This window comes from Carassius carassius, chromosome 24 (assembly GCF_963082965.1).
Source record: "Carassius carassius chromosome 24, fCarCar2.1, whole genome shotgun sequence".
NCBI lineage: Eukaryota > Metazoa > Chordata > Actinopteri > Cypriniformes > Cyprinidae > Carassius > Carassius carassius.
In genome coordinates, this window is record NC_081778.1 from 19,235,600 (window position 1) to 19,256,707 (window position 21,108).

Consider the following 21,108-nt stretch of genomic DNA (forward strand, 5'->3'; position numbering starts at 1 on the left):
TCAAGGTCAGTGGGACACTCTCAATAGAAAGTGATTGTCATTAGAGACATTAGAAAAAAAAATGTATAATTTATAAGCTTGTACAGAACATTCATTCTGTCAGTTTGTGTTTAGTTTCATTCAAGTGTTTGGTTTCAGCTCAAGTCTTCATGCTGAAAACAGCAATGCCAACTCCATATAAGGCCACTTGGCTCATGCAGATGATGTCATCATCCCAGTCCTGACTGGATACTCTCATTAGCCCCTGTACAGTGTGAGAAAGAAAGGGAAAGAGGTGTGGTGAAGAGGAAAGAGAAAGAAGAGAGCATACATTTGTAGGGAACTGAAGCTTGCTTGTAAGATGTTTCAGTGTGTGGCTTCCAGAGGATGAAAAGCTAGATGCTACTTGGTTAAACTGGATAAAACATAAGAGAGCCAGGAACTGTGACAGTGAGGGAACTGCTTTACTTAGAAGAGACTTCATACCATGGGGAAGTCAGGTGAGTGCAAAATTCACTTCCAAATCCCTGTCTCGCTTTAGCATTTGTGATGTTGTCAAAATATATCTTTGCTTCAGTCTCTGTCACTGCCATCCTCTGCTGTTGAATGAAGTTTTGTCAGCATAGGTTGAGTATATGCCAGCTTTATCACGCTGTATGTGTGTGCTGGGGATTGTTACTCAATCCTTTCTTTGTTGGAGTGATAGCATCATGTAGTTGGATTTATGCCTCAGCAAGAGTGGCAAGCACAACTGTTTGGCAACATCTGTCCAGTCTAAAAGTTGTGCAAAATGAGCACAGTTTTTGAATGTTCAGTCTGCTTTATCAAAAATATTTTCTATTTCAAAAGTAATAAAATATATATCAATTATTGTTAAATATAATTATTATTATTTATTCACTTTTTCTTGTTAGCAGAAGTGCATTTTGCAGTTGTCTTATCAAAAATGTACTAAAAACCATTCAACATTTTATTCTAAAACAAAGGACCAAACGTGATCGAGGGCTGTATAAATGTTTTGTTACTGTACAAAAACTACACTGTTAAAATGTACATTAAAAATAATAAGATTCAGTTATATTCTCTACATTTCAAGGCAAAACAAAACAAAAATTGCTTGAAATGAAGATATGCTTCAATGGCTTGTTTTTTTTTCCTATTCTTGGGCGGGCCAACTGAAAGGACAACAAGGGCCCTGGTATGGACATCTTTGTTTTCAAACTAGTGTTAGCCTTAAGTGATACATATAGGCTGTATGTTTGTTGATTTTAGCAAGAAGTAAAAAAAAATTGCAGAGCTTTCTAATCTCTTGCTATTGATTACCTGTTGACTTTGCAGCCTCCAGGCTTTTTTCTGAGGAGGTAATGAAGGCTCATAATGAGTACAGGAGAAAACATCAAGCCCCACCTGTAAAACTCAGCAGTAAACTGAGCCGCGAAGCAGCACGGTGAGATCAGTTCTTTCCTATGCTTGCTCTGCTCTTTGCTGTTCATGTCTTCCTTGACAAAGCTCTCATCTATACTACAGTTTAATGCTCTTCAATTAAGCTGAACTCATATGTCTTGTAGATATGCTGAGAGCCTTGCTAGCACCAGGATTCTGAAGCACAGTGTTGAGTCTAGTAGAGGAAACTGTGGAGAAAATTTAGCATGGGCATCTTATGATCAAACAGGTATGAATCCTCTTATTCTGTGTCAAAATGTATATCTGAAACATATTTTATATCAGGGTTGCCAACTCTCACGCATCTGGCGTGACACTCGCTTGGACTTCAGCGTGAGATTGATGCTGAAAGCGTGAGTGTCGAGAGTTGGCAACCCTGTTTATATGGATGTGAGTGCAGCCTGCCGTCCTCTCCTATTTGCAACAGCTGGGAATCATTATGAACTGACTAGTTCCATATTCAGTCTAAAGCTGATTACTAAGTAGATTGGAATGTTTGGCCAGTCTGGGGTGATTTGTAAAATGTCACTGAATGTGTAGTTGGTCATATAAAGCTTCAAGTTGTACCTTGGAATCTCCAGTTGGATTTACTATAATACTAAAATTAAACCAGATTTCAAAAACGTTCAAACAAACATTCTACAAAATAAAGAATTTAGGATTATTTGAACTTGAACATTTCACATGAGAATCTGTGTATGTTTGTGTGCATGTGCCAACAGGTAAAGATGTGTCTGATCGCTGGTATAATGAAGTGAACCAGTACAACTTCAACCAGCCAGGATTCTCCACTGGAACTGGTAAGAGTATTTACAGCAGTGGTGCTCCTTGAGATCTTTACTTACCTGCAAAGTTTACTTCTTATCAAACAGATTTAAACCAGAGCATTAATGCTAGACTTTGTACTTCATCCACTCTCATTCCATACAGGCTGACCAGCAAAAAACTGCCCAAAACCCCATTAAAATCAGTCAAATGACCAAAAACCAGACCAACTAAGACCAGAATACCTGGTTTAAGAAGTTCTTTTTAGCAGAGAAAGATTGTAAACACCATTTATTGACCTCTTGGCTCAGGACACAGGAATACAAAAAAATAAAGTCAGGATGAAATCAAAATGTACCCTATATGCACACATCACTAGTCAATTAATGCATGCAAGTTAATCCTCAGGAAAATGTGTTTGCCTTTGTAATCTTTCATAAAAATCTGAAAAGTTCCTTGTGTGATGTTGTCAGCTTGACAGCTTGAGAAGAACATCCTTAAAGACACTACCCTTCACGTCAGTCTTCTGTGAGCTAGAGATAGTGAGGATGTGCACTAAAATCAAGCCCCACCCTCTATTTTTTTCTCAATATGTCTGAGTTTTACTCAGAAATGTCACAGTATTAAAGTCGGTCACAACTTTTGCATCAGTATAATATTTACTGATATATTATTGATCACTTATTTTCTTAAAACAGAAACACCGGTGAGTAACATTGTGTCCTCTTGTGTAATCCTAAATAATTTTGCTAAACTTTGCAGGCATGTTGATTTCCATTAACAGAATTGAGCACCCTTTTTTTATATTCATAACTCGTTTCATAACCAAATATAATACAAGCCATACAGCAGATAAGTTTGGCCCAGACAGTGTAATACAATATTCTTCACTATTTTTTTTACATTTGTAAAACAAGACTCATCATATTGGAACGAAGCTTTCCAAGGCCCTCCCAGGCACAGGAAATTCCCCATGAAATTCAGCTATGAGAAGTCTCTTACAGTGTGATGTCTCACAGCTGTTATCTCACCCCTTCAGCTTTTATTCACCTCGCCTTTTATCAGCTTCAGCCTGCAGGAAATGAGTTATACTACCCACCACCTCAAGAGGGCACAGTACATTTGAAAGAATCACAATTCTATATTAGTTGGTTAAAAATCTTCTGAAGTGACTATATAGATGGTGGATAATGTCTATAGTGACTCTAAACCTGTAAATATGTGGTTGGGAATTTAAGAATGGGTATTCCTGTAAGCATTTGGTGTTGTCAACATCAAAACTGTGGGTTTGATTCCCAGAGTAAACATAACGTACTGAAATCACCAGCAATTAGCTTTGGATAAGGATCTGCCAAATGCATAAAATGTATTTGAGTCCCTTAACTGAGCACTAACATAAGCATCACATGGTTTATGTGAGGCAAACATGCATAAATACTTTGTGATAACCACATGGACATCCTATTCCTCGCTACAATACACACCAATTAATGTAATCATTGTATTGTTCTAGGTCACTTCACTGCAATGGTGTGGAAAAGCTCAAAGAAACTTGGTGTGGGTAAAGCTGTGGCCTCAGATGGTTCTACGTTCGTAGTGGCACGTTATTTCCCTGCCGGCAACATTACCAATCAGGGCCACTTTCAGGCCAATGTCCTGCCCCCTAAAAGCTGAATCAAATGTATCTGGACACGATAAGGAGGGTGGTGACTGAAAGAGAATGGGAAACAGCTGAAATTGGAGAGACTTTTAACTGAAGGACAAAATGCAGCGATGGTTGGCTTTAGTACACAGATCTTACTTGAATAAAGAGCTTCTATCTTTACATTTTCAGGCTTTTATTAACTTGAATATAAAGAGGCTTACGTTAAACTAAAATGTTGAAGCTAATCCTAGTTATATAGCTAACTTTTGGATAAAACTAAAGTTTCATAGTGGAAAGGTTATTGTGTGCCTGTTTGTGCATGGGTGATGTCAGCATAACAGTATTAGAAATGTTTTTTTTTCATGAATGAAGCAGACGTTATATTCACGTACGACCACTGCACGGAAATCTAATGTTTCTTTGGGATGCAGGTGAATGTGAAAAGAAGTGTGTGACTCCACAGGACATTTAAGTGCATGAAATGTTGCAGAAAAAAGTTTTGTTAATGTTCATCCCTCTATATCATAGATAGACTGATAATTGAGCATTATTACTTTGGTCATATTTGTGTTTTTGTATATTGATGTTGATTAAAATTGACAGTGTTCAAATAATCTATCTGATGTCATGTTTGCATTAAAAATGTAGTAAAAATAATATCTCCGATTTGTAGTTGCACAATTGTGCACAATCCATATAATTTGCTCAAACAATAACAACTTTAAAACATGCTAAAAACATGCTTCTGTAACTAATATAAGTGCAATGTTTGTGCAATGTGCACTATTTCTGCATTCAAGATCAGATAAATGCACACATACCCCAGGGGAATGTTCTAAAAAAACAACTTCAGGTCAGATTCAAACCATCAGCTTTGAGGATATAAGCTTTTATTTCTACAATACTTTTATCTACCATCTGAGCCATTAAGGCAATATTCAAAGTTTGTTCCAAATGTAGAATGATAAATTTTTGTTTGTAAGGTGCATTTATATGATTCGTAGATAATGTCGGGAAACGAACAGCTCTGGTTGTAACAGATTTATTTCAGCAGGAGTTTGGGCGGTGCAATATAGCAGCATTACTTGGGGGAGAAAACACGCAAGGGTCGGGAAGAAGTATTTTCCTCTTTTACATGGTCAGCTCCTGAGAATAGACACAAATAATGAAATATCAATAGCAATTAAAAGGTTTGCTCATGTTTTTGAATTATTGCTGCATTTGCATATACCAGATGACTCAAAATGCTCTCACAAATATAGTAACACTTTAGAAAACAGTAATCACTGATACGGGAAAACTGATGAACTAAATTATGTGTTCAAAGTAAAAAATGTCAAAAATAGGGGTGGGATTAGTTTGTTTGGTTATGGGAGGTCCAAAACAAACAAAATACTCATAAGAGGGAATCAATTATAGTGCAGTTTTATGGGATTTTTAATTGGAGGGATTCTAGTGTAAAATTTAGCATTACACTGGATGTACAAATGCTGAATGGCTAATATAAAAGCAATCACTCACCATAATAGCATTGACGATGTCATTCTTGTTGTGGCGCAGTGCACGAACTGCTTTAGCTCGAGACACATTGGCCTGTGCCATCACCAACTCAATATCTCTCTGCTCCAGCCCGCCCTCATCCAGCTTACAAACAGCAAAAGAGAATATGGTTCATGTTAATTCAGCTGCTTCATTCATGCACGCACATTATTAAAAGGAAAAGGCCATCCAAAAATGGTGATTACTGACATTATTTTTCCAAAGTAAAAAGAATGTTATAAAGGTTTGTAAATAGTAAGAGTAAATAATGCCGGAATGTTCTCTTTTTTTTTTTTTTTTTTGTTGGGTGTACTATCCTTTTAATGGAGAGTAAATTAAAGATTATACCTCCTCTTCTTCCTCGCTCTCTTCCTTTATGGTCAGGCTTGGTGTGATGTCTGATGGGAGAGGTGAGGGGTCAAGAGGAACCTTAAATTTCTCTGCCGCTGCCTTATGCACCTGCTGTGACAGGTCTTCAATCTTACAAAGAGAAGAAGAGACAGACAGAACGCACAGATGAAGATGAACACAGATCAAGATATAAATATTTAAATATGAATTTTGCAATTGGAAATCTGTGCCACTGCAGCCAAATTCTGGAAGATATACCCTTGGAATAAGAAAAATAAAATTATGGTAAAATACCAACCTTGGCCTCTCCAAAGACTATGTAAATATCTGAAGCAGGGCTTTTGAACACATCTGGACGTGTAATAACAAAGAGAATATTCTTGGACTTCCGAATGGTGATACGTGTCACTCCGTGGATCTGTTTCAGCCCGAGCTTTGACATTGCCTTGTAATGATAACAACCACATGAAGGAAAAGAGAGTAGGTCAGGGAATTTGTTTACAATATAGTGAGTTTTAAATAATGCATGAGACTGGATGTGCAATCCCACACCTTACGTGCTTTTTTCTCACTTCGACTCTGTTTGGCTCTGCTCACTGAATCATCAGCAGGAGTGTGAGATAACTATGAAAAAAAGATGATATGATATATGAAGAGAGCATTGAAGGACCTAACATTGTTTATACAGTAGACTCAACTAGATTAAAAAATTCAAAAATACAGTTTAAAAAAAAAAAAAAGTATGATGCATGCAAGTATCTTTGCTGATGTCTTTCACTTATGTTCTAAGCTGCACTCAAAATATTTTTTTTTGCTGCTTCAATTGACTTATTACAAAATAATATTAGTATGCTAACATGCACTGCTGCTATACTAACTAGTAGTTAAATGTAAGATACTCAACTGGGATAGTTTGACATGTAATGTTGAGTTTTACTCAATTCAGGTACTTTTCTGTTACACACAAAGTTTGAGTAGAAATCACAGTTTAATTTAAATACCAAGTTCTGCCATGAAACTATATGGCACAGGCTGATGAGTCCTTAACATAAACTGATGATATACTTAGCATTAAACGACTTGTCAAAAGCTGATTGGTTCATGTTGCATACACAGCCAATGAGCTTGCTGCATTACATTTAAATGTCTGATTAGCATTCTCTTGAGCATTGCAGAGTGCTTTCAGAGTTCCTCTGAAACCCTCCACCTTCCCCAGGTCCACCTGTATAGATCTGCTATGGGTTATTTTATATGCTATTGGTGCAGCAGCAGCATGTCTTAAATACAGCAAAATATCATCATATGTATTGGCAGTAGCAAGTTCCCCTACTTGCTTGAAGCAGCAGTGGCAATGATCTACAAATACAGCAATAACCAACAGCAGCAGTGTAGCAGATCTATTCTGCCAAGACCAAATACATTAACAATGTCATTTCCATGACCATGCTTCAGAGAGTTGTCCTTATTGAACTTAGTTCAGCCAAGAATTATTTTTGGTCTGTGAGTTACATCTGTTATGCAGTTTGATGAAGATTGCTAATGAATCTACAGCCCACCTGTGGATTTGAGGGCCTCAGCAATGTCCCATTGGGTTCCTCTAGCTCAGGTATTGAACCATCACTGTCTGTTTCATTACCTGAACCTACTAAAAGAAAGAAAAAAATAAATAAATTGTTTTGCTTTGCTATAAAGGCCATAAAAGATGTAGATGAGATTGAGAAAGATGCTGATGCTATGATGAACATACTATTGTTTTTGAAGGAGAGATCCACATCCTCTGGGGCTTTTGATCTGTAGCTAATTGGGCACATGTCTCGCTCTAAACTCAGTCGCTCAGCTTGCTTTTGTTGAGTTTTTACCGAGGAGTCTGGTTGTGGACTGATGCAGGGGAGCATCTCTTTTTCATCTGACTGATTCAGTGTTCTTTGGAAATCTGTACTGTCTGTTTGTCCAGTGGATGTTGGGGACTGGGACTGTTCTGTTTGGTGTCCCTTGACTCCCTTGCATACTACTCAAGAAAAACACAAAACATGTATATAGTTAAATACTAATGATTCCTAGGATGAAACAAACTAAACAACTAAAGAAACAAACAACAGCTTACCTGGAGGGTTCTCATGTCTGCATGGTTTTGCTGTCATGACTGTTCTCTCACTTGCATGATCATATGTGTCTTGAATAGGAACCAAAGTTGGTGTTTGTTCCACTGTTTGCCTTGCTTCTGATTCCATACTGCTTATTTCAGGAGTCCGAAGGGGACTTTGATAGTCAGGTTGGCTGGGTTTGCTGTCAGGAGCTGGCTGAATATGTGAGAAGGCAGCAGATGTTTGGGAGATGTCATGGATGGGCTGTGACTCCTGAATGGGGGTAGAGAGATCCTTCTCCTGGACAACAGTGGATGAACATGTTGGAGAGACCCTGTCTTGGTCTGAGCTGTCCTCCCTGAGGAATGAACTGCCCCCTACGTGATTGTCATTGATGTCTCTTGTGCTTTCTGTCAAACTTCCTCTGCTCAAAGAACTGTCTGAAAGTTCCTTTTGCCCATCTGGCCTTGTAAGGTCTGTTGTCTGAGTTACAAAAACTGGCTCTGTATGAACAGACTCTTTAGGCTCAATACAGCTTGGGTCAGGGCAGTGAAACATTGATTGTTCTGGTGTTTGGTTAAGTTCAGTGCTCTCTGTTATAGAGACATCATCTTTCTGTGGAGTTTCACAAAATTCCTCTCTCATTGAAAATATATCAAAATGTGGAGCTTGATTACCTGTTGTCTCCATTTCCTTTCCTTGGCACTGGATCTTTACATTTTCAATTGATACTAAATCTGAAGGTTTGGTTTTAAGGGCATCAATTAACTTTGGTTTTGTGGCATGACCAGAATTAGCAATCTGTGCTGTTTTTGGTGTTGCCTCATCACTGTCATCTTGGGAAAGACCTGATTTATGTGAACCACCATCAAAATTTTTGTTCTGATCCAGAAAAGAAACGTTCTCTGTAAAATATTGTCCCTCTCTCTTTTGACATGTTTTCAGTCCCTCTTTTCCCTTCTCATGTGAGTCAGATTTATCTGTTTCCTGATCCTGAGCATCAGTTGTAGGCTCTTGTTCAAGAAGTTGTCTATCAGTGGTTTTAGCTTCATCTGTTAATGTTTCATTTTTGATGTGTGCTCTTAACTGAATCACTTTCTCCCCCACAACCTCATTTGAAGCCACATCATAGGGGTTTGATGTCTTTTTATGTGAGACAGACATCTGTTGGGGAATTGTTCCTTCTGAGGGGTCAACATTCTTTATATCAGTTGGTTTCTTTCTGAATGTGAAGGTACCAAACGAGCCTCCTTGCAAGTTGAATGTGAGCTTGCTTTCCAAGACAGAGTCAGTGTTTGTTAGGGTAATTTGTTGAGAATTTGAATGACCCTGATTTGAAACTAGGCCAAGATTATCTGATTGGTTAGAAATGAATGTTTTTGAAGAAGATCCGCAAAGATCTGCATGTTCTGGGGAAATGGTTGTTGTTAATGTGACATTGTCAGGTTCTTGACAAGATTCCAGATCCTGAGGCCGTTCATACGTTATTTCAACACTTTCCTTCCTTAATGTGTCTGAAGATAAATCCTCTGGAATGTTGAAGTCTGTATTTGGAGTTTGATCTTTCACATCTTTGGCATCATCTGAAAGCATATTCAATGTAAGTTCTGATGGAGCACTCAGGATTAAGGGTGTGGAAGTTTTTTCTGGATCATTCCACAATGGCACTGGACCCTTATCTGAACTGCAAACTATGAGTGGATTGCTCTCTGGATTTTGAAGGTTATTTGCATCATCCTCACCCCCTCCTGCCTCTGAAAGATCTTGAATCGATCTCCAGCTGGCAATGTTTGACTCAGCCTCACCAACATCAATGTCTGTCATTTTCTCTTGGAGGTCACAATATCTGTTGTTGTCCTCATCATCACCCATGATGTCTTCTCCAGCCGCAATGTTATGAGAGACAGGTAAACCTTTACTCTGCACTGATCTGGTTATCTCACACATGAGCAGATTTTCAGCCTCAAAGTCACAGCATTCACCTAAAGACAAGGGGTCCCTTGGTGTCCAACTCTCAGAGTAAAGTTCCTCTTCTGTCATATAGCTCTCAGAGTTCTCTTTCTTTGGCGAAATGACAAGCCTGCTGTATGTGGAGCAGGACATATTTTGAGAGGTATGGTTTACATCATCATTGCCAGGTTGATTCTCTGTCAGATTGTCTTGATTAATGGAACGTTCAAATGGTAAAACATCAGTTGATTTTAAATTATCTGACACCTCACACAGTTCAGGATAGGCACAAACTGGAATGTTTGTGGGGCTGCAGTCATCCAGGTATGTTAGTTGGGGGACTCCCTTATTTAGGTCATTGGTTGCGGTTTCTGCTGACTGCAATGATGATGCAGTGATGACTTCTGCTGACTCCATACTATTTCCATTTTTCTGATCCAGTTCCTGGCTATCATCTATGTTAGTCTTGTAGCACATGTCAGCAGCTGTAGCAGCTGTAGCACCTGCCACACAGGAATCAGTTGTACTAGAATTTTGTTCCACTTTGTCTTGATCAACAGGTAATGTTGGATCATCTGTGGCGATCTGCTGTCCTTTCTCTGATGTTACCGTGACTGTTGAGGGACCTGTACTCTGTTTTCCTTCCTTGTCAATTATTTTGATCTGTGCAGTCAATTCTTTTGAAAGCTCACCCTTCAGCAACGTTGTTTCTGAAATTTGCTGTGTGATTACGCTTCCACCATGAACACTGCAGTCTGCCAGATTCTCTTGAAGTTCTACACGTGGAAGTTCAGATGATCCTGAGGATATTTCCATTTCACTCTCACTGCCAGAAGATTCGGGTTTTGCATGGCTTACTGACTGTACAGGTTCATCTGGCCCAGGGAACTGTTGGGAGAGTTCTGCATGCTTCTCTGTGGAGTACAAATGGTCGTCTTCATCCTCGTTATAAGACGTGGAATCAATTGAACCCTCAGTGTCATCCTGAAAAGCAAAGGACTCATCTACACCCTCGTTTATTGAATTCTCTGAAAGGGAATTTAGGAAAGATGCAGAGGTGTCATCTTCATTTGGGTCTTCCACTTCCCTTCCAAACCTCCAAGCTGCCTCTTGTTGCTGTGCCTCATCATTAGCCACAACTTCAACATCACACTCATCTTCACCGTCCTCATCATCATACTCATCTACATCGGCTTCCTCTTCTCCAGCAGCATATGCATCCAAATCATTTCCTTGCTCATCATCCGTGGGGAACAGGGTTATATCCATGGAATCTGCCTGGATTATCAGGCTTCCATGGAAAGGCAACATAGAAGCAGGAAACATTGCATCACTCCCAAGCCCATCCTCTCCAGAATAGCCATGGAACAGAGGAGCAGAGGCACCAAGATATAAACTATTACTGCTATTACTTTCTATGTCTACAGTCTCTGGAGAGTGGGTGACAGGGGTTTTGCTCCCTGTATCCAGTGCAGCAGATGTATAATCGTCTGGTGTTATAGGGTGATCCAGGCTCACAGATGGCTCTGGGAAACAGGCATTGAAATCTATTTCAAGACTTTGATGTGTATCATTAAAAGTTTGAGTTGCATCAGGGGTTTTCTGGAAATCTCTAGGCCTCAGAGAGCCCTCGGACACCCCTGTTTCCTCCTGGCAGTCTGTTTTTCTCCTGTTGCTGCTGTTGTCTTGTGTGGAAACATGTTCTATAACCCAGTGTGGACTACAAGTGTCCCTTGTTAGTATATCCATTTCACAGGCAACATCTTGCAGCAACTCCGGCATATCAGGTTTACCCAGACAAGCATCTCTCTCGTTACCAGTTTGATCATCTCCAAGCTCATCGCCGATCTCTGAGAGGGACTCCACATAGCAAGCAGGAGCTTCTTGCAACTCTGCCTCAGCTGTTAAGTTTGGAGAGCAGGAGTGGGAGGTGCTGGAGGTGTATGAAGTCCAGCTGCCTCCCTCAGCAGTCATGTAGGAACCAGAGGGAGAGGTAGGAGGGGAGCACAGATCAGACTCATCAGTTGGAGATCCTGGACTTTGGCTTGGGCTCCCTGGGCGCCACTGTTGCTTGCGATGTGAGCAGTAAGCCATCTTAATGGGGGTGGAAGGGGCTGTATAGTAGCGATCAGGATCCAGTCCTGGAAGGACACCAATGCGTTGTGGGTCAACAACATAGGGAGGCTCGGAAAATGACAAGGAAGGCACTTCACCCTGAGATAAAGACAGTGGCTCTCCCTCATTTTCTGGGAAAAGAGTCCTGCTTTCTGTCAATTCGGCATCTCTAACTTTGGACTCTAGGACTTGACATTCAAGTACCGGACTTTTGCTTTTCTCCTGTTCTGGAACTGAAGTCAAACTCTTAGCCTGATCTGCAGTAGAACTCACCTGACCGGTATCTAGCTTCACATTTTCATCTAGCCCAATGTGACATTTCATGGAAGGTTCTGGTGGCTGGTGTCCTGAACTAGGTGTTTCTTGACCTATCTGATTTCCTAGCAACACTCCACTTTGTGTGGCCATGTTTCTCAGCAGAGCCTCTTGCCCCATTACCACCCTTGAGTCCATGGTCTCTGGCTCTTGAAAGTCACTTTCTATTTCTGATCCAGTTAGGACTTTGATCCGTTCCATTTTCACAGGACCTCGTCTGCAGTCTCTTCTGCCAAACCGCCCTGCTGGTCGGCCGATATTTCCAGAATACCCTTCTAATTCAAAACTTGCACCTTCAGGCTGTGGGCGAGGATATGTGGTTGGTTTGGCCATTACCAGGCGGGGTCCAAAAGGAGTACATTGTGGGGAGACTTTTGGGGGGCTGCTGGGAGAAGGACTGGAGGCACTGTCTGTTGGAGTTGAGGCTGAAGAGCTGGATGTTTGACCAGACAGATCTAAAAGATTAAAGGAAAAAGAATTATTACATTTTGTTCTATACATGAAAATCTGCACAGATTTGTTATTCAGGTGACACATTTCTGCATGAAAATTTCTTTGGCAAAGAAAATATTTATACTGTGTTCTACAGCACTCAAAAACACCCTGACATTATAGTACATTATAATAATCCTTTATGAAAAAGCATTATGAAATGCCTAATAAAATGACTTCAAATTGAATCAGCCAACTGATCTCTTTTTATCAATCTATGTTGCCCCAAACATGAATAGTAGTGCCACTGAAATGTCACTGTATGAAATATTCAATACAGCACTGCAAAAGGTCATCTATTCTGAACTGCAGTTATATAAAGTGTCTTAAACTGACCTGTATGCAATGAATCCAGCAGAACAAATGCATTTCAATTTGATAAGATATGACAACTAGCAGCACTATCCAAAAGTAGTATATTATAGGATGGGATAACATTACATGCCAGAACATATTTATGCAAGTTGTGATACCATAGCCATATGGTACGAGTGTTTCTATATAAACTTGTCCACAAGCCCTGATCATACTTAAAATATATCATGACTGAACTATTGTACTTGTATTCAGGAGGAGTGAGGGTTTTGGTGGGGGTGTGATGAGGCTTGAATGGTCAACACTGTGGAGAGGATTTTAATGTCCATTGAGTAATTGGACGTCTTTGTGAAAAAATGATCTTTTTTGCCTGCATGTCAAACTAGAGTAACAGATGGATTTTAAAGAAAGCAAAATAAGCAGTAGTGTTAGCACAAATCTCTTTTTCCTCTCTGGATTTCTAATACCAATGCGTGCACACACAATGTATCTATGTGAAAAGTTAAAAAACAAAATAGTTAGTGTATACGTGAGTACGTGTACTCAGACAACTAAATTATATATTTTTTAAATACCTAACATTTTATTGTTGAAGAGCACCTGTCACCTGTTATAGCTGCAATAATCAACAGAGATACAGCCAGTGACAGTCATGTACCTCATTACAGTATACAGAAGCATGACATTCACATGACATTCAGTGAATTTAAATGTGTTACATTTTTCTAATATGATTAGCACAGAGTAGTTCCCGTCAACTCTTCACCCATTGCACTGATTATCTGACAGGTCTGTTGCAAAATGGAGTCGTTATTAGATTATTTCCTCCTCCTCACTTCAATCTCCTTAATTCTCTCAGCATCACAATAACAAGGAAGTGGCATGTCTCTTATAGATTGTCTCTGCTATAATCTCTTAATCCCTCACACTATAATATACCACACTATAATATTATGTCTGGAAATGTTTTTAAATTCTAATGAAGTGAACGAACTCCATCGCACACCTGTAAGTAATAGGTGCGCAGAAAAAAAAAAAAAACAGGTAGGTCATTTCAACATATAAGGAACTCTCGCACACTATCTTAACTTGCAAAATAAATTTTACTCGCACAACTTTTCGGTCACACGACCTCAGTAACGTGCGGTGAAATCTTGTCATGGGTAGGCTGTGACCTATCAATGTGTGGAATATGTTCATATATTCATTCAGTTAATTTAGCAACCCAAGTTCATATCAGGCATCATCAGATCGCTGCCTGCATTCAGCAAAGTCAGTCATGTGAGGCTAATGCACAATCAAATATAATAATCAAATTAATGGACACATCTATCTTATGACTTATACAACAAACAAATGTTTTGTGCGGGACACAGAAAAGGAGGCGGTGCGGCCTTTTGATGTAGTCACTCCATCAAAATGCGCAAACGCGCACAGACAGCCACGGCGCACACACACACACACACACACACACACACACACACCTTTGGTCTGTTGACGGCGCACCAGGCTACAGTCAGAAAACATTGCGTCAGCAGTACAGCTTTAAAGTACAAAAACAGCTTATTCGCTCCTACAAACTGCTAGGCGCACACACCGACACGCAAGTATACTAGATGCTAGTATTCGGGAAGCGCGCGGATTGAGTGAGAGCGAGTAGATCACGTGACATGAAGCAAGCTCGGTCTCTGCCTCAATGTTGATAATTCAAGACAGCATGAGAACTGACTGCGCATGCGCAAATCTACATAAACTACGTTCTATGGACCAAAGAGGCACCGCTCACCTCTGCCTCAATGGCCATGGCTTTTGAATTTCCTGCATGAAACAACGGTTTTTAGGAGCAAACAATGGCAAAATGAGTATATTATGTGTATTCCTGAAAATTTTTGTTACAAAAAATAATATTTGGAATACAATTAATGCAATTAATAATGTGGTGAATTAATAAAGCTCTTGGAATTAATAAATGTAATGTCAACATTTCCTTTGGTGAGGCACTGCCTACCCTGACCGCACGTCCCTGCACGACCTTCATCAGGAGTATACAAATGTTCAAATTCATCTCTTTTAAGATAAACACATGACCAATTAACAGAGCTCCATCTGCAAATAATTAAGCTCATCATAAACAGTTACAAATTATTATAGTTACAACATTCAGTCAAGATCCCCCTATAGGTTAACAAAATCATCCAAAAAACACATAATCAACACATCGTCATCAAACAGCATCAAATTGTAATTCTAAACAGTTACAACAATCAGTCAGGCTCCATAGTCACTCAAACTCATCTTGAATACATAGTAGAAACAACACCTCATTCAAAACGATTGCATGACTATAACATTACATTAAATAATGCTTCATCGTTCATACCCATAGGTGATAAAGTTTGAAGGGTGTAAATCCATAACAGTTTGCGTCTCTGTAGAAGTAATTCAATGTCTCCACCTCTAGGTGGCAAAGTTACTTTCTCAATCCCACAAAAGCGTAAAGAGGTTACATCGTGATTCATAGTTAAAAAGTGTGCCGCAACTGGATAATTTAGATCTTTTCTTCTGATCGAACTCTTATGTTCACTAATTCTTTGTTTCAATTGACATGACGTTTTTCCCACATAGCCTATACCACAAGGACAACGGATCAAATACACAACATGAGTGGAAACACAAGTAATCACAGATTTGATGCTATATTTTTTGCCAGTTCTAGGATGACAAAAAATGATGTTTTAAAAGTATTATTACACTGAGCACAATTCCCACGACGATAATTGCCCTTCTGTATAGGACTAAGTAAACTCTGAGATGCACGAGGGCTAACGCTCTGAAAACGAGCATGTACCAAGCTGTCTTTTAAATTCCTAGCGCGTTTGTATAGAATCAAAGGAGGATGTCTAAAAATATCGCTTAACTCCGAATCAGAAGACAACAAATGCCAGTGTTTTTTAAAAAATTATTTTATCATGTACACAAACGCGCTAGGAATTTAAAAGACAGCTTGGTACATGCTCGTTTTCGAAACGTTGTGCGATTAAAATTTATTTTGCAAGTTAAGATAGTGTGCGGGAGTTCCTTATAAATTCGAATGAATTAAAATTCATACCTTTTCTGTTGTCTTCTTTTTAAAGGAATTCAAAAGTTGCACTTGAAAAATTTTGCTTCAAAAACTTGCTTCCACTTATGCACAGCTTGTTACAGAACCGAGTTATGAGTGAATTATCTTAAGTTGAGTGGTGGTGTTGGCGCAGTGGATAAGACACATGCCTTTGGCGTGAGAGACCCGGGTTCGAATCCACTGTGTGACACCAATGTGTCCCTGAGCAAGACACTTAACCCCTAGTTGCTCCAGAGGCGTGCGACCTCTGACATATATAGCAATTCTAAGTCGCTTTGGATAAAAGCGTCAGGTAAATGTAAGTTGAAAATGTCAATATTTCATTTGAATGATAAGTTTTACATAATACACATTATTAATCCAAAGGGGATGGTAAGGGGGGATAGTGGTTTTACTGAGGGGATGCTCTGTCATTTTTTTTTTGCCGGGGCATGCCTTCCCCCCCTTAATCCCCTCTTCAGTTCGAGCCCACTGTGTATCACTCTTTGATCCTTTCTTTCTCTCTTAATTTCCTTCTCTTTATCATAATCTTATTCCCTTCCACTTCTCTCTCCTTTTGTGTCCTAAAAATGTCACCAGAGGGCAGATCCATCTTATTATGCCTTAATAGTGTACATCATTGTGTGTACACATGACTCAAACCATTGGAGCTAAATTGTGAGTGTGTGTGCATACTTGACTATCTTTGTGTGTATGTGTGTCTGTGAGACTATAGGCTAATTGTTCTGCTTCGTCAAGATTCAAAAAGATAACGTCACTCCTTCTGTTTTCTGCACAAGGCAGCACTGTTTTGGAGCTGTATGCAAAGCTATCACTGGGTGTGTGGGAGTGTTCATAAATAAGAGGGGTCTTTGTTGCCTCAAAAACATAATTTGCAGAGTGAAACCACTTCAGGGAAAGGCAGAAGTGTATTTTTTGTTTGTACATGTGTGCAAGTTTTGCACACTTTGTCCTACTCCAAGACAACAGACATGGAACAACAGATGTGTACACAAACAGTAATGTTAGTGTATGCGTGTCTGACCACTTTCTTGATCGACCTCTATTGTTTGGATGAGCCGATGGTACTAGTGTTCACCTCTTTGGATCCAAAATTAAAAAACTATGATTTATCGTTAAACATGAACTGGAATAATGGAAGTGAGTAGACATCATCAGCATTCCGAATGCAGTTTCAAATGCCATGCCCATACACTTTCATACTTGTGTAATACAGCAAGTCCTGAGGATTATCTGATGCAAGAGGGGCATTTACAAAATCTTCCCTTTTCCATTGCTTTCAATAGATGTCAAACATCGAATTTGTTCATTGACATAACAGTTATTGCATTGAAGAAAGATATGCATTGTTTAAGTTTAAAACAAATGCTAATGAGACTTTCTGAAGCAGTGCATGACCGAAAAATGTTTTGTTCTTAAAGGTCTCTTGTGTCAGCTGCAATATGATACGTGTCAACAAATAAAGCTTTGATAATACTTTCATAGCTAAAATCTTTCATGTTTCATAGCTTTTATTCTGAGAAAGTCACAGTGGGTTATGTATGGAACTGGCCTTGTTAATACACATGCTGTACAGAGCAGCCTTCAGCAAAGGCAAATTAACCCCAATTGTCTAATCATCTAATGTCCGACCTATCTGATCTTTTGGTATGTGTGTGTGTGTGTGTGTGATGTAATTGAGAGGGACTGAATAGAAGCAGGCCAAGCAAACCCTACATCCACCCAGCTTATCTAGCTGTCATACTGTGCCAACATATTATTCAATTAAAGAACAGATCTTTCTTTCACAGTGCCTTTATATATTCAATAGCAGTTCAATAACAATGAAATATTAATAAAGACATCAATTGGAAATGGAAAGGCCTTGTTTTTGTAACAAAAGGGTGTGGATTGTATTATAGCTGATGCATCTATTATTTTCTGGACACAAAAGTAATATCAAGTATATTTCAATGCCGACAACAGAAATTATACACAAAACTGCATCTTCGCCAGGTGGGCATGCAAGAAATGCCATCATATTCCACACTGCTATTCAATACCACACCCTTATCATTACTGAACACAAATATTATTGTGCCAATCTGTTTTGTGATGCCCAATTCAACACACATCGGATTTAGAGGCAGAGTTCACTGAGAAGACTTCAAATTTTACGAGCACTCAGTCCCAAGTCTCCTTTCTTCTTATTAGTTCAGTTATCTAAAGATAGTACCGACAAACTGTCACACAGGAGGGTTCTCTTTTTTAGGGCAATCTTTCCGCTTGTTCAAACACACACACACGACTGTATGCTTACTGGAAAATTCCATGCCTTTTTGCAGATTGTGCTTTCTTCGCTAATTATTCAATGTTAAAAGTGATAAGCATGTACAAGCACATTAAAAGTCCCAAACATCCCAGCAGACATCCCAGCAGTTTGATAAGGATTCACTGCATCAAGACAATTAACTCCATTACAAACCATGTGCCACATTTAACCACATACCATTAGCACAAGATGGAGTATCAATTTTTTTGTGTGTTTAAAACTACTAATCAAGCTCAGTTAAATGTAGTTCAAATATACATATACACTCAGTTATTCGTGACAATTTTATTTATTATCTTTTGTACATAACATATGGGTGTCCTTCCCTCAGCAAATGTTATTAATTTTTGTACATAACATATGGGTGTCATTCCCTAAACAAATAGACAAACAGCTTCTATATCTTATCCTAAAGTAACATCTTAATTCAGATCCGTGTCATTTCATGCAGGCATGTTATGGACACCTATGCACTTGTCCTAAACAGCCTTGATTCCAACTGATGCTGTAACTTGGGGTCCTGAGAGTGATGCTGTGTCATGCTCTTGTAATTGCAGGCAGGAAGGAGAAGTGTGTGTATGTGTGTGTGTGTAGTACATCCACTTAGCACTCAAAGTGCTCTTTTAGGACTCTGCTGGATGATGTTTCTGGGTGCGGCTGTATCTGTTCCTGATTTCTGTCTCAATGTCCTAGCAAATAATTATATTAATTAGACACATGCTTTCAGCCGAGCATCCTTTGTGTACTTCCACGTTTGTCCTTCTCGGTCCCTCATATAGCATGCTGTGAGATGTGTGTTTGCTTACCTGGTCCTGGCAGCTCTGATTGTGGGTCTCCAGAGTCCAAAAGGCCCTGTGTGGGGCCGCTCCGATCTGCTGTCTCTCCAGGCATATCTGTGTGGCACAGCCTCTGACGCACTGCTTAAAAAACAGGAGCCAGTAAACTGAGAACAGAGAAAATGAGTATAGGATGTTGCCTCCTCAGCGCAAAGATACAGATCCGTGTTCACTGTTTGTGCATTGATGTCAGCATGCATGTAAGAAAGAGAGAGAGAGGGGCTGCAGAGCCACGCCGGTAACAGCATGGGAAATCTGAGCTTGAGCTGCAGTATTCTCTCTGATTACGAGAGAGCCCGCCCCATCTGGACTCTCTGTTTCTCTCATTTCCCCTCCCCTCCTCACTGCTGTGCTGCTTCATAACCTTGCTCCCCCCTCCCTCTCTCACGCTCGGTCTCCTGCTCTCCCTCCTTCCCTCCTGCTCTCCTTTCAGCAAGTGGGTCTTGGACAATGATGTCAGCAGATTTTTCTATCTCTTGGAGGCTGGGGGATAGTAATACAAAACACAGTAGTCAAAAAGACAGAGGTGATGTGCACTGAAATTTTTTAAATAAAATCTAATCTAATAGCCATGCTTAAAAATAATGTTTAAACCAGCCTATCTTGTTGGTTTTAACTAGTTTAAGATGGTCTCCTAGCCTGGCTTAGCTGGTGTTCAGCTGGTTTAGTGTCTAAAACACCTCTAAAACCATCAATACAGATTAGGAGACCTGTAAAAGTTGGTGTTTTGGAACAATTCATTTCCTCCCTCGAAACTGGGTCTCTATCAGATATCAGTTAATACCTAGTGCATAGAAATATGTATATATGTTATTATATTGTGCCTAATAAAACAAATTTTATGTAATTTCTTTCAGTTGATGAAGTGTTAATTAGTAATAATATTCAAATGTGAATAATTGAACATCATTACATTGTTCATTTAATAAGCAAAATAAATCATACATGTAGGGTAACTGCAAAGGTATCAGGCTCATCTGGTATCTGTAAGCTGTGCTAGTACATAAGCTATCTAAAACAGAAATTAATGGTTATTTTATCATAGTTCAACATTTATCATATCACTATTTTGTAAGAATTGTAATCAGGCACTAAAGAGATTACCAATTAAAGTAATTTGAAACAATAGGATTTCTTGGGCTCCTAATGGAGATCTGATTTTGAGGGAGGACTTGATTTGTCACCACATCGGCATGAAACAGAAGTTGCTATTATTGTGCTGTATATCCAAGTGAAACGAATTCCTGAATAAGAGAAAAATATAGGGCGGGATTGAATTTTTTTTCCATTGGGAATTGATTGGATTACTCGTTTGCTATTCTTGCAATCTCATGTGAATGACTGGTTGCTGGAGGGGAGGGGTTATTGTCCTGTCCTTGAGTCAGTGAACATCTCATTACAGATGTTTAAACTATTTAACATGGAGGTGCATGTGCATGGATAATTCATTTTTTATAAACACTGTATTCCATAAGAAAGAAATGTTGAGTTGGATTGGTGTTTTTAAAGTGCAGTAAATATTTAATTTTTTTTTTTAATAAAAAATCCATGCACATTTATTTTTTAATTCATGTGTTATTTCATGCAAATCTTTAGTCAAAACATTATTGTCCCTATTAAAGCCCCCGTGCAATACATGTCTTTTCTGATGACACATTCATTGGTGCAATTGTGGGACAATAATTCATAACCCTTCAGCAACTTGTCACTCAGATGAGAATGTAGCAATTAGAAAATGACAACAATCCAATCAATTCTCTATGGACAAAGTCAAGTCCCGCCCTACATGTTTTCTTGTTCGAGAAGACGTTTCACTACATTTCATAGTAAGGAAGAAAAGAGAAAAG

At 39.2% G+C, this 21,108-nt stretch overlaps 2 protein-coding genes across 3 annotated transcripts; one reads left to right on the top strand and one right to left on the bottom strand.

Annotated features, from left to right (window-relative positions):
• The first annotated feature begins 413 nt into the window (after positions 1 to 413).
• On the top strand, positions 414 to 4,390 carry LOC132103098 (Golgi-associated plant pathogenesis-related protein 1-like). The gene is made up of 5 exons (XM_059507921.1): positions 414 to 479; positions 1,318 to 1,426; positions 1,548 to 1,651; positions 2,145 to 2,222; positions 3,701 to 4,390. Exons 1-5 carry the CDS (start codon positions 467 to 469, stop codon positions 3,859 to 3,861), a joined length of 465 nt encoding a protein of 154 aa, XP_059363904.1. The 5' UTR covers positions 414 to 466; the 3' UTR covers positions 3,862 to 4,390.
• A 468-nt stretch (positions 4,391 to 4,858) lies between these two features.
• On the bottom strand, positions 4,859 to 19,577 carry LOC132103097 (NAC-alpha domain-containing protein 1-like). Of its 2 annotated transcripts, none has more exons than XM_059507920.1 (9): positions 19,232 to 19,577; positions 7,827 to 12,641; positions 7,470 to 7,730; positions 7,279 to 7,367; positions 6,275 to 6,346; positions 6,021 to 6,167; positions 5,720 to 5,851; positions 5,354 to 5,476; positions 4,859 to 4,978 (listed from the first exon to the last, which is right to left on the bottom strand). In XM_059507920.1, the coding sequence occupies exons 1-9, from the start codon at positions 19,314 to 19,316 to the stop codon at positions 4,964 to 4,966; spliced, it is 5,739 nt and encodes a 1,912-aa protein (XP_059363903.1). In that variant the 5' UTR covers positions 19,317 to 19,577; the 3' UTR covers positions 4,859 to 4,963. The 2 variants fall into 2 exon arrangements, with proteins under 2 accessions (XP_059363903.1, XP_059363902.1); XM_059507919.1 differs by having other exon boundaries at positions 7,470 to 7,733; positions 19,232 to 19,576.
• Between the last annotated feature and the right edge of the window lie 1,531 nt (positions 19,578 to 21,108).